Below are 13365 nucleotides of genomic sequence, written 5' to 3' on the forward strand. Positions count from 1 at the left end.
GAATTATAAATTTTGATGTCATAGTAATGGTGTGGTAGCTTAAGTTTTTGTTTTAAATACAATCTAAGGGTACATATAGATTGTACTACATAATATTTATGAAACACAAATATTTATCTAACAAAACAAAACAAAACAAAAGTCATAGCAATAACAAAATCTGACTATTTTAATTTAGTTTATTCAAACTAATATTTTATGCAAGTTTTATGTAGCTCTCCATTTGCAAAGTTTTGAGTTAATGAGTATTATGCACTCTGCAATAGGAAAAAACACACAGAATTGGTAAAAAATTGATACAAATAAAAAATGTCCTTTAAAATAATTTTTGTAAAATGTTTTTGAGAAACTACACGTGTTACATGAGGGAAACAAAAACAAGCAAAGTAATGGGTGTATCTTTCACACCATTGGTAACAATACATGCATCGTCACCAATTTCTAAATATCATGCTACTGAATGACATACACTTGAACATTGGTTTAACTTGACAAAAACAACATATATGTAGGTTACATTATAAAATAAACAAATAATTAAAAACACTGGCCACTTAGGAAGAGTTTCAGCCATTTAATCTCAGAAAATCATTTATGATAAGTGTTTTATCATACAACAGCATACCTGACAATCACTTAGAATATCAAAGGTTCCATTCTGACTAACTTGTATATGGGTGGTTATTTCCACTTGGTGTTCCATTTACAATACATGAAAATACCAGAGAAATTCTTCAACAAGTTCTTTTTTATTTATTAATTCACCATTAGAATAAAATTATGTTCCACAAAATACTTTTTCATGGACAAAAATAGTGGCCATAATATTATGTTTTGAAACCTCACACATTACTGTGCATTCAACTTAACAACTGTAATAATTATTATTTTATAATTTGTGCCTGTCTTTAGGGGATTTTAAAACCCATTATAGAAGCTAAAACTTTAGAAAGCAAAGGAAAAAATGATACAGAACAGAACAAAGTAATGAAAAGAGGGGAAGGGGTAGGGGGAGGGGGGGAAAGAAAGGTGAAAAACACTACACAAATTAATGAGCTAGATACAAATACTGGTTTAGAGCTTTCTCTCTCATTTAGTGCTTAGTTAACAATATACCTGTCCGAAGATATACAAAACAAAAGCCATGTGCTTGAAGAAAAGTAAATATAAACCTATGGTTTGCAACACAAGACAATGCCGCTGGACCCGCAGCAATTAAAATAAGACATTCACACATAGAAATTAAGCACATGAATAATTACAATTATTAAGTACTGCACCTTGAATAATTTTAATGAGGCAAAAATCATCCATAAGATAATTAATGAGAAAACTTCCAGCAACTTCTGGTGTGTGGTGTAACACACTACTTCAATTGTCAGTAGCGAAAATAATTAATCAAAGCTACGCTTTAAACAAGAAGGTTAGTGTGGAATGTCAAATAGAAGACAACGAAGGAGAAGAGAGATATTTTAAATGCAATAGATAAGGAATACATAACCAAATGAGAGCCTTCTTTGTGAGGAATCATTATTATTTCTGCTCTCTCTGAACGTGACTAGCAATACACAATATATAATTCTTCTAGTCACTTATACATCATTCTTTTAAAGGTATTACTTAAGTTCACAAGATCTCCGTACTTATTGATCTACGGGATGAGGCTCTGCATGGCTTGATATGGTGATGGGTTCCATACAAGTTACGTTACAGCCACAATAAAAAAAAAAAAAAAAAGGAACGTCACTCTCAAAAACCTCTCCATCACACAACACAACCATACAGTTAGAGACGAGAAAAAATTGCGGGTTCAATGACCTCAGGCCAGACTCCACAGTTCATTATTTCTTTGGTTAAAGGACCAATCATAACAGCATCTCAAAGATAAAAAAGTGTCAATCACAGCCTATCACAACAAGAAACAGCAAATTTTCCCCGTCTCTACATTAAGGTCTGAAACACTCAACAAGTACAAACGGCGAAACGCACAATAGAAACTCTCCCCTACAAAACAACAGGGGGCGGCAGGCTACGCCGTGCTGGAGTTGGCTGACGCGCCACTGATGACGCTGAACAAGGCCTGGCTGTTGCGCTTGAAGCAACCGATCTCCTCATCCGGCCACAGCGCCTCGCCGAACAGCACGGACAGCTCGTGGCACAGCTTCTGGTAGTTCTTGCGCAGCACGTCCTGGTACTCCTGCTGCTCCGCACCAATCAGCTTGCTGTTTATCTGCAGCGCCGTGTAGCAGATCTTCACAAACTCCCTACCACACCACATCCCACACTTGTTAAAGAGGGAGAAAAGTACAATCCTTATTAGATTTAAAAGTTATTAGATCATAAAAATTTTTTTCACAGTTTATTTTGGAAAACTTGTAGGTGTCTATGAGTATTTGAAAATTTTGAATTTGAATAGAATATTTTAATATTCTACTCAAATTTAAAATAAAATCATTTACATTACAGATCTCTGAAAGTTTAAATTTGTAAGCTGTCACAGCTGTCCGTAACATTTACACTATTAATTATTAATCAATAATATTTGACGATAGATACAAACATTTTAAGTTTTATGGAAGAGTAAAAAGTCTTTACTGTATTTTGCATAAATGTTTCTGGGATTTCTGTAAAGTATAAACAAACAAAATCATTACCAACTGTATGTTTAAAATTGAATAGAAAAATATTTTCATATTCATGAATAAATTGATATGATTTGAAATATGATTTGAATAAAAAGAGAATTCGAAGAAGCTTAAAAAGCTGACTTCATTAAAGCATAGCACAAAATTCAAGGGAATGCCTATAGTGATGGTGATTAGATGTAATAAATTTTTTATTTTGTAAAATCATTTTGTTAAGCAGTGTATTACATTTTCAAAAATTACTTAAACTGTAATAATATATATTAGTCATACTGTTACACAATCAGAAAATCCAATAATATGTCTTCTGTCTTAACAAAGCAAAATTTTCAATAAACGAAAAAGAAAATTGTTATATTCTAAAAACCATTAGTCTAAGATAACACATTTTGGTTTCAATATCAACATGTTTGTATTATTTTTTTCACATGTAAAAATTTGCAGGCAACATGAGGTAACAGCTGGTGGTATTACCCATGAACAATGATAAAATAAATTAATTTTCATACCTAAATATATCCTTGAGATCTTCAATTTTGTCTTCTGGGTACTGCACATCTGGGTTGGGACCCAAGAAAACAGATGCATACGCGAGCGGGCCAGCATTGACTTGGACACACACAGAGCCCTACAACAACACGAAGCACTTTAATATGCGGTGAAGTCAATAAGTCACAAAATATAATTAAAAAATAACCGAGTAACTATCACATCAAAAATATTTTTATTCCTCAACATAACATTAGCACATGATGCTATTCTATTGTATAATAATCAAGCGCCATGGCCTCCATATATTAACATTTTTGAAAAGTACTTGGCACTACTTTAAGTTAAATTATATAAATTTCAGACTGACATAATGCCTTTCCCTCGTATGTGTAAGTTGAATACATCAATCTGAAAGACAAAAAAACACTCTCTCCTTCAGTGACGTGCAAAAATTACAAACATGAACAGTTTCAAAGGTATGAATATGCCCATTACAGAGAGTTGCCTGCTGGAATGCTGAGAAGTGTTTGCGAATAAACAAACACAATCTGGAGGTAGCACCCAATAATGAAAATAGACCCATATATGTAAGGAGTCAACCACCCTGGTCTTAAGGGCCCCGCCTATCTGAGTATACACATGGTGTGCAGAGCTTCAGAAGAAATCACATCAAGATAGCAGAGCGGGATCTGTTTACGAAAAGCATTTAAGAATGTGCCGAGGGCAGATGAGTAGTTCTATGCCCGAATACATGCCAAGTCCTGCAGACTGGCCACCGCATACACAACCCTTCCTTCTCCCGGGGCCCTCTTTACGCTCAAGCCTGGCAGAGTGTGAAAGTCACTAGTCCTACCTAAAATTCCTAGAAATGACCACAGGACTAGGAAACTATCTTACTCCCCCTTCCCTACCTCTGACCATCAGGAACGGGTTAAAATCGTGCCCAAGGCCTGTAAAGGGCAATTGGTGCTGGAAGGCCCAAAGAGGAAACTTCAAACAGCAGCCGAGCTTGCTCACTGCTCCGACCACCACCAGCTACAGAGTTGTGCCGTGCTAGTCATCAAAAAACATCTGGTTACCCTCGTCAGCTATGAGCCAGCCAGACTTTGATTCTGGGAGCCAGACCACCAAGCAGGATCCAACTGAGTTTAAGCCGTAACAATAATTTAAAAGTTTGCCACATAGTTCTGCGACAGGGTATAAGTAGTGGAATCAAGTTGATTTGAGTACACGTTTTACGAAGAGGTTGTCACGCTGTAGTGTTATAAGTACACTATGTTTTTCCTAGGCCTGTGTGAATATTAAATTTTTGAATACAAATACAAATAATAAACTATTCATATTCGATTTGACCTCGAATATTAACACTTCAAAATAAAGAATATTTGTTTGCTTATGGATACTAGACATAACATACCTCATGACCATGCGTTTGTCATCTACCAACGTTCCTTGCCGAGAGTAAATCATTTGTGTGATATAAATACCCTTTTTGAATGTTTTTATGGTACTTTATAATTTAAAAAAAATGAACAATAAGTAGAGATGGTGATTTATAGCATTTAAAATAATAACATTTAGCATTTTGAATTTGAAATTTAGCATTTTGTAGCATTTTTAAAAACAAGATTTAGCCAATTCTCTCATTTTACATTACTGAAAAAAAGTATATTTTTAAAAAGCATTAAATAATACACATATTAATTATAAACAACCACACAAATAAAGATCTAACACAACTACAAAGATAGCCTATCTTGGCAGGTTTCCAAACAACTTTTTAGCACTTATGAGTGCAATAAATTGAATACTTAAAATTACAATAAATATTTTTTAGCCGTGTTGATGGCCATAGTTGATGTAGAGTGCACAAATAATGTTATTGAAACTGGGTTTTTCAATTATCGCCTTCTTTTGGTTTTCGATCATGCCAGAAACCGTTGCTTGCCGTTTTACCGACTTTTTTTAATCCGATTTCTCGGTGAATCTTTTTTTTTTTGCAGCCTGACGTCCCTCAGATTTAATGTGCTTTTCAAGTACATCTTTTTCCACTCCAGACAGCGATTACATAAATTGCACATTAAAATATTCGTATCACTATCCTATAACTGTTCATTTTTGTATTCATTTATGCGATTGCGAATGGAAATTACATTTAGTCCCATTTTTACCACGAGAAATAACAGTATACAACACATTCACGAGTATGCACGTATTTGTAAACACACCACCTTCCACAGACTACACAAGAACGCGGCTTTCACGTGAAACACAGACAGAAAATGGGCGCGGCGAAGCAGAGATGTCGCAATATGGTGGCCTTAAAACTTGTACTCTGCAAGATGACGGACACTCTTCCAGCTAGTTGTTCTTTGCTTTGTTTACAATCGCGAGGCACGGAGGCATTTTTCATTCAATATTTACTAACAATAGTGTTGTGAATGACGTGACAATAAGATACTTGTGCTGAATACGCCATAAAATGATGGTTTCTTTTGATACTGAACTGAAACAAAATACAATTGGTAAATAAATTGTGTAGAGTGAAGACGAATCTACGTTTTTTCCTTGATTTCGCATTTATCTCGGAATAGTCTAGATTTCGCATTTTATAGCGGAAAAATATAATTTATCATATTTTCGCATCTATTTCACGAAAACGAAAAATCACCATTCCTAACAATAAGCAATGTTTTAAACATGCAACAAGTATTCAAAGTTTTTTTTTTTGCTACTGCCTTATTAAAACGTAATGGAAAATATCACATAAACAATTCAAAACACGGCATATTCGTCATTTAAAACTTGAAAATAAAATTTTATTTCTATTATTTTCATCACATTCACCATAAATGGGAAAAAAATAAACAATCTTCAACAACCATAGATACAAGACTACAAAACACTGAAACTCCATTCAGATGGGCATTAAAATAAGTAATAGTCATAGTTTCAACAGCATATAAATCGACAGTCACAATTGATCTAACACCACGTGATACATTAGCAGCTTACTTACTGTATACATCAACGATGAAACAGATGCTACGATTCAAATATATATATAAAAAACGTAAATAATGGTTTACGATTCAAGATGAAATTAGCAAAAATTGTGTTTATAATAGTGCTGAACTACAATACAATTTACTTGGGTATTGGTAACAACAAAAACTCGTGAACAACGAATAACTAGGGTTTACATATGTAAATATGAGTACATTCAATCACTAATTTGGGAAATGGGCATTTTAAAAAAAAAATTCACGTTTATCGTAAAATATATTGCAATGGTTTTTAGATATTTTGGGTTCGTGACAATTTTCTAAATCAATATGTAGAGTAGCAGATTATGGAGAAAAAAAAGGTGACTAGGAACTGAAATGAAAGGTTGGTTGGTTGGTTGGTTGTTCTGGTTTTGGGGTTGGGTTTTGTTTTTTGGTTTTTGGAGTTTTTTTGGGGTGTTTTGGGTGCCTCCCAAGAACTTGCACTAATGAACTACTAACAATGTATAGTTTCCTCCAGCCACTAGCAACTGGGTATCATAATAAGCAACAACTTGTACTACAGAAGGTGGCCTCATACTCCTTCATACACTCAGGTATAATTTAAAAAGCATTACACAGCATGATAATATAATACAGCACAATACTCAATGCTGTAACTCATGGAAGAATGTCCACCGTAGTCGAGGCTCACCTGCAGCCGGAGCTGCAGCTTCTTGAGGTCGGTGGGCTTGCTGAAGACGACCTCCTCCAGCTCGGCCACGCGGGCTTGCATCTCGTCCAGGGCCACCTCGATGGGACCCAGCTCCTCCAGGCGCCGCTTCACCACTGCTATCCGCTTCTTCACGTACGGGAACGAGTACTTGGCTGACAGAGAACACACCACCACCATCGCGTCAGCCGTGCTGCAAATATTTTTTATACCACACACATTCGCTAGTGTGATGTTTTCGAATCTCTCTGAATACACTAAACCGACATCAATTAAGTATTTGATTATTTACTTATTTAGAGGAAAAAATCTGATATTAAAAAAAAACTAACAGTATAGCTACATCAATTATGTTTATACTTTAAACTGTTTGACACCACATATCATTAAGAGATAATACATATGTTATATGAACTAAGGTATACATGAATTATAAATTTAAGTAACACTACTTCTTACCAACTTGCAAAGCTGTAAGGAGAGCAAATAGGAGTGTGGGAAGAGTGAAGGAAGTCTGACCTTGTAAATTACATAATTCACGGCTGCACAGACTTTTGTAAAACAAATCAACAGCAACATGTACCTCTAAAACGACTAAAACTAACCAGCGTGCCTTCATCTCTTACCTCCAATACCTCCAAACAACAACCAATCTGAAATGAAGGACACGTGATAAGTACTATGTGATCCAACCAAAGGTGTCTTGTCTCGTAGCACACCCGAGTGTTTCTGCAAGTAGTTCAACTGCCGTAAAACCAATTTTGAAGACCACCACCACTTACAAGTAGAGGAAATCTAGGCAGTCAACCAACCCTAGGAGACAGTCACACAGCATTTGTACTCTTGTCAACAATCCCCTTTTCCTTGTATCAAAAGCTGAATGTATAAGTTAGGGCTCAATGTCTCATAACATCAGAGATGCTGAAGGGTGATAGGATGAGAACAAACAAGAGGAAGACGGAAGATAATTATGCCCTGAGAAAACACACCTGGCACGTTTCCCTATTACAAACAATTAGGGTTTGGTCCTGCTGAATCATCAAACATCCATTCCTTGCTATCAGTGGTTGAAGTTACTATGAACATGTGGGAGTTGGAGATGTTGGAATTAAGTAATAGAGTAAAAGAGTGAAATTACCTATTCAAATGTGTATATATGATGCAATTTTTTATTCAGGCTGAACCTAGACAGCGAAGCAGAGAAGGATATACATACTTCAGGGGGTATGTCTCGTTATACCTAGGTCATTATTTTATATTTATGTTCCACACAGTTAAACTTGCCAACATTTTGGGTGGCTGAACTTTCACAAGAAAAAATATATATATTTAACAAACTTTCTGCATTATTTGCAAGCAAAGTTGCATTTAGCTTTTTGTGCATTATGGATAGCAAGAATGAAATTGAATATAAAATTTTAACTTTTTAGGTTTAAATACAATTTAACTGGTTGCTATGTAATGTTTAATTTTGTTCAGAAAAAATTATTTAATTTTACCTGGCCTTTTAAAACTATCAGAATTTTTATTATCTTTAAAGGCTACATGAAATTAAATAAATTTTTCTGAAGGAATTTTAAATAACACCAAGCAGTACCCACCAGCTATGCCTTTAAGCACAACAATTTCTACGATATTTATTTCATTTCATTCTCCTTACCTGTACTGCTTAAAAAGTTGAAAATTTAACTTTGCCAGCTAATTATTAAAAACGTATGCACTATGCATAATCATTTTGTAGAAGTTCAGCCACTCAGAAAGTCTACAAGTAAATGCTAAACATAAATATAAAATACATCTTTAACATCACTGGCCAAGGAAAGCTAGGAAGGAACCATCCCAGCAATTGCCTGGAGTGATCTAGGAAAAACTGGTGGAAAACAAAATCAGGATAGCCAAACAAGGATTCGAACCCAGGTCCTATGAAATGTGAGTCCAGTGTTTTACTCACTCCAAAGATCATGCAATAATAACTGAAACACACACACACCAAAAAATGTTTGCGCAGAATCCATGTGCGACAAAAGTGAAACTTTTGCTTATTATATTATTAGGTATAGGAAACATAAATATCTTTGGCTGAGGTCGCAGATCAAAAAAATATACGTGCCAAGTACGTGAGCACTACAGTATGCAAGCATGCTAGTGTGCATGTATGATAGTGTGCAAGCATGCAAGTGTGCATTTATGCAAGTATGCTGCATCATTTCTAACTCTACCCTGCCATCTCCTCCTCTACCAGTTCCCCCACCACGTACCTCATTATTCCCCTCCTCTCCTGATTCACCCACCACGATCAAGCAGTAGGAATTTTCGTAACACTTGAAAATTGTAGCTAGCATCTTCAGCAAAGAAGTTTCACTTCAAAAGTTTAACTAATACGAAATACAATTAAAAAAGGACAGTTACAAGCATTAAAAGCAATGCTGCTGCTGTAACAACACCAAAAACAAGAACTCACTGGTGAGAATCGTCCGCCTCTTCCACTGGTCCTCCGGGCTTCCGCGAGCTTTGCCGTCCTTGGTGAACGGCGTCTCGAACATGAAGCAGTTCACATCGTGGCACTGTTCAAACTCAGTCTGCCTCTCCTCATACTCCGCCTTCTCAAAGTAAGGTGTCACGTGGGTTACCTGTATGTATGCGAACTTCGCATCCAATTCGGCTGGAACAATCTGCAGTCATGAGATAATTACACACAACACATTGTCTACACATACAATGGGATAACACATACTAAATGTAAGTTACAGTATATGTAAATGTTTAACATGCAATAAGCATCTTATTTTAAAAGTTGGGACAGCAAGGCAGACTAACATGATTTTTCCATCTCATCAACTGCAGTATAAGTTTTGTTCATGAAAATAAAGCATCCAAAATTAAAATAAAAAGTGTAAAAAAATATATACATTAATCAACTATCTTGATAACTATATTAATCTCCTGCAAGAAATTTTGTAAAACTACAAATAAATCATAATCTATAAATAAAAAAAGGACATTTGGTAACGTAACTACTTTGCAACCATTATCAGGTTCACACATGCAAATACTGATGAAAGATCACCTTGGTGGGAGGCCAGAGATGTAACCACTCAACCACCATACAGCTCACCAATTAAGATATGTATATACACCATTTTTCTGTATTTTCAGCAAAACTTTGCGTATGTTAGGCGTTTATTTTTTGATAATTATAAATACCGTGTTTTATCGCATAATCCTCGCACATTTTATTCTAAAATCAAGTTTGAAAAGTAGGGGTGAAACGTTTATGCGAGAAAAAAAAATTGTTAGATAAAGTTATCAAAACAAAACCCATTATTGGATAGTACGTTTATTTAAAAAGTGAAGTATGAGCATGCCAAACAATTTAAATTAATAAGTCATGCAACAAAAACCTTTCTTAAATGTTTTAAATAGAAAAATAAAATTTGTAATCCGAATGCGAGCCTGAACGAACGCATAACTACCGTTGCACACACCACGAAAGAGTGCGGAGCATCAAATATAGTTAACTCAGCAGTTGACAGAGTGCGTGCGTTGCATGCAATCGGAGAGATATCGATATTTGACTACGTGTGCGCGCTCTATACAGAAGCAACATAACCAAACACGAATGATGCCAACTAGCGCTGGCTACATTTTTGTAAGTGGTACACCGCAGCGAAGCTAACGAACAGATAAAGGTTATAACGTTTAAAAAGTCTTTAAAAGAAAATTTACACATCAGACCACTTCGTATTTCCGTTAATTAAATAAGTAAGTGGTAATGCCTGAATAAATATTAGATTTCATGTTTAAAATACATCGTTTTATAGGAAAAAAATACCCAAACATTGTGCTCAGAATCTAATAGCGGGACAAAAAACATCATGCGACGTTTACGCGAGAGGTTATTTATACAAATTTTGACGCACTAAAATATAGGTGCCACGATTAAGCGAGTGCGACGATTATGCGATAAAAGAGGTATAATATTTAATGTAATAATACACATTAGTGAACAGACAAAAAAAATTGTGAATTCAATAAAAGTTCATGAAAATACACTTAATTTTGTCATTATACTTCTTGAAAGTTTGAATAAAATCCATGATCTGAACACCGTAGCTTTCCCTTGCAAGTGTAAATTTTTTAGATTTTTAATTGCGTGAGTATTCTAATTTTGTACTTTTATTTATCTATTCATATTTTAGTCGGCCCACGGAATAATAATAGAAACTTGTAGGAGGAGTTATAAGACTAAATGCAAGAAAAAACTGCAAACACGGTAGTTACCTGCGAGGTTGCTAGCAGGCAGCAGTAGGTGGTGTGACAAGCCGGCGAGGAAGGGAGAGTGTAGCACAGTCCGCGGCTAGCGGCGGATGTGTGTTCCACGCTCGGGTGGCTTGACCGGTGACGGAAAAATATGATACTACCGTGACGTGAATATGTGTTGCGAAAAAGTATCAAAAGTTGGAAGAACTTTACATCTTTGCAAAATGAATTTACAGTCATTATGGCGTAGCAACCAGAGCAAAAGAAATCTTTCGTGGCTGAGCTAAAAACCCGGTTGGGAAATTTTAGCTTGGTTGGCCATGGGTCTACAAAAGCTGTTAAATCAAGTAAGTGAACTTTGACAGTTTGAGTCCCGCGTATGCCATGTTTATGCACGCCCTGAGGAACTTGCCTGTTAGACTGTGCAACGGAGTCACTATGCACGCCACCTGGTCAGCAAGTTACGTTAATGTGTGTGAATTGCTGTAGCTGAAAGAAAACGTATTTACCATTTCAATCATATGGTATATTTGCAATTTACTCCCCTCTTGTCTCACGACTTAACACTACACTAGATTAGGATAGCCGACACAAAGAATGTGAACAAAAATTAATCGGTTCCGAACTTTATTGCTAAATAATCAATAAAATTGCACTCAATATTTTAGGGTATTTTTTATTAAATTTTAACTTTTGCATTTCAGTGCTAGTAAATGATGAGATTAGAATTTTGTATGTTGCTATCAGATTGTAAAGTAATTTTCCACGCCTGGTATGAGCCCAGAATATTGTGTCTCACCATTGATATGTATAGTATTTTGGAAGATGATGTCAATTTTAGAATACATATAGAATTTTAAATATTATTAGTCATATAGGTTTTGCCCTCAACTCAGCACTATGTTCAAACTTATTGACTTTTTCCATCTAGTTATCAATTGTAAAAAATAAAAAGTATATATAGTTTGCATTTAATAGTTGGTTTCCTCATTTCGCTCATTGTCCTAGTTTTGTTTGGGTTTTGAGCACAGTACTCGATAGGGAAAACGACCTGAATAAATTGCATATTTTAGAAAATACACAAATTTGCACATTGAAATTTTTTTTAAATAGCTAAAGCTGCTCTCAGCCGAGTATACGGGTAGTGGCTTCTAGCCTTTAAAGTGAAGAGTAAACTCTACATAACTTGGCTATTTATTTATGTTTAGAAAGTCCTTTTTTTACTCATGATTATAACAAATTATTTATTGTAATACATCATGTATATGTCAAAATGGCATTGTTTTAATGAAATAAGAATCAAGAAGAATGTATTTTAATGCAGAGGTGCCCCCCCCCCCCCCCAAACACTATGACTCACCCCCCCCCTAACCTAATGATGCGCACCCCTCCCCCCACCCGAAATTTTTTATGCCATTTTCTGAATGATTTACTTAATTATTTTATAAAATTATACTTTTTTAGTATTATATTTTATCACATTTTGCATTAATTAAAACTGATTTTCTAATAATAATTTTGGTCATATCAGGTAATATTTCCATCCTGAACCGACAGATGCCAAACTGCTTTTGTTGAGGAAAGTGCGGGGTTGCCAATTTGATTTACAAGATCCCTTTCAATTATCAAAGCACCAGAAACGTATTTTCACATTAGAAGCTATAATTATGTAAATAATATATACATTTTTCTCGTCTTTTAACCCCCCCCCCCCCCCCCCCGAAATTTTAATGACGCAGTCTGCGTCGTCACCCCCCCTTGTGGGCACCCCTGTTTAATGTCATATTTATTCAATAATACATTTTGTTTCAGTTTAAAAATAATTAATAAAAAATAAAAACAATACACCAAAATCACCTGTTTAAAAATGACATTGGCTTAAAACTAAAACTACAAATACTTGTCTCTACCAATAACTTACAGGTGCAGAGTCCATGATAATCTTGATCACTTCTTGACCAAACTTATCACAGTACAGTCTGTAAATACGTTCTGAAATTTCTGACAGAGAGGTGACCTTTGGCTCTTTGTAAATGTATTCCACCCCACTATCTTCTTCAAAATAAGCCTGATGACAAGAAAAAAAAACAAAGATTTTACTCATGATTTAAAATGGGTTGAGATATATTTCAATCAAGCCAATGACATCACATTTTGTGTACACAAACTTCATACAAAAGACCATTCAATATATTGGTGCACAGTTAAACATTTACCTGAACAGTACGGTTGTGGGAAAATTCATATAGTT

The 13365-nt window shown here is 35.2% G+C and overlaps 1 protein-coding gene across 3 annotated transcripts in view; it reads right to left on the minus strand.

Annotated features, from left to right (window-relative positions):
* Positions 1 to 13365, minus strand: part of LOC134536771 (dedicator of cytokinesis protein 9) — a 187711-nt gene continuing 174346 nt past the window's right edge. The window contains exons 33-37 of one of the 3 annotated variants that reach the window (XM_063376696.1): positions 13036 to 13182; positions 9316 to 9526; positions 6837 to 7009; positions 3155 to 3273; positions 1 to 2264 (exon numbers count right to left, since the gene is read on the minus strand). In XM_063376696.1, coding sequence (XP_063232766.1) covers positions 2030 to 2264; positions 3155 to 3273; positions 6837 to 7009; positions 9316 to 9526; positions 13036 to 13182 — 885 coding nt within the window. In that variant the 3' untranslated portion in view covers positions 1 to 2029. Of the gene's footprint in view, positions 2265 to 3154; positions 3274 to 6836; positions 7010 to 9315; positions 9527 to 13035; positions 13183 to 13365 lie in introns of those variants that run through there. The other 2 variants (XM_063376690.1, XM_063376705.1) reach the window with 2 other exon arrangements.

This window comes from Bacillus rossius, chromosome 1 (assembly GCF_032445375.1).
Source record: "Bacillus rossius redtenbacheri isolate Brsri chromosome 1, Brsri_v3, whole genome shotgun sequence".
In the NCBI taxonomy this organism is placed as follows: Eukaryota; Metazoa; Arthropoda; class Insecta; order Phasmatodea; family Bacillidae; genus Bacillus; species Bacillus rossius.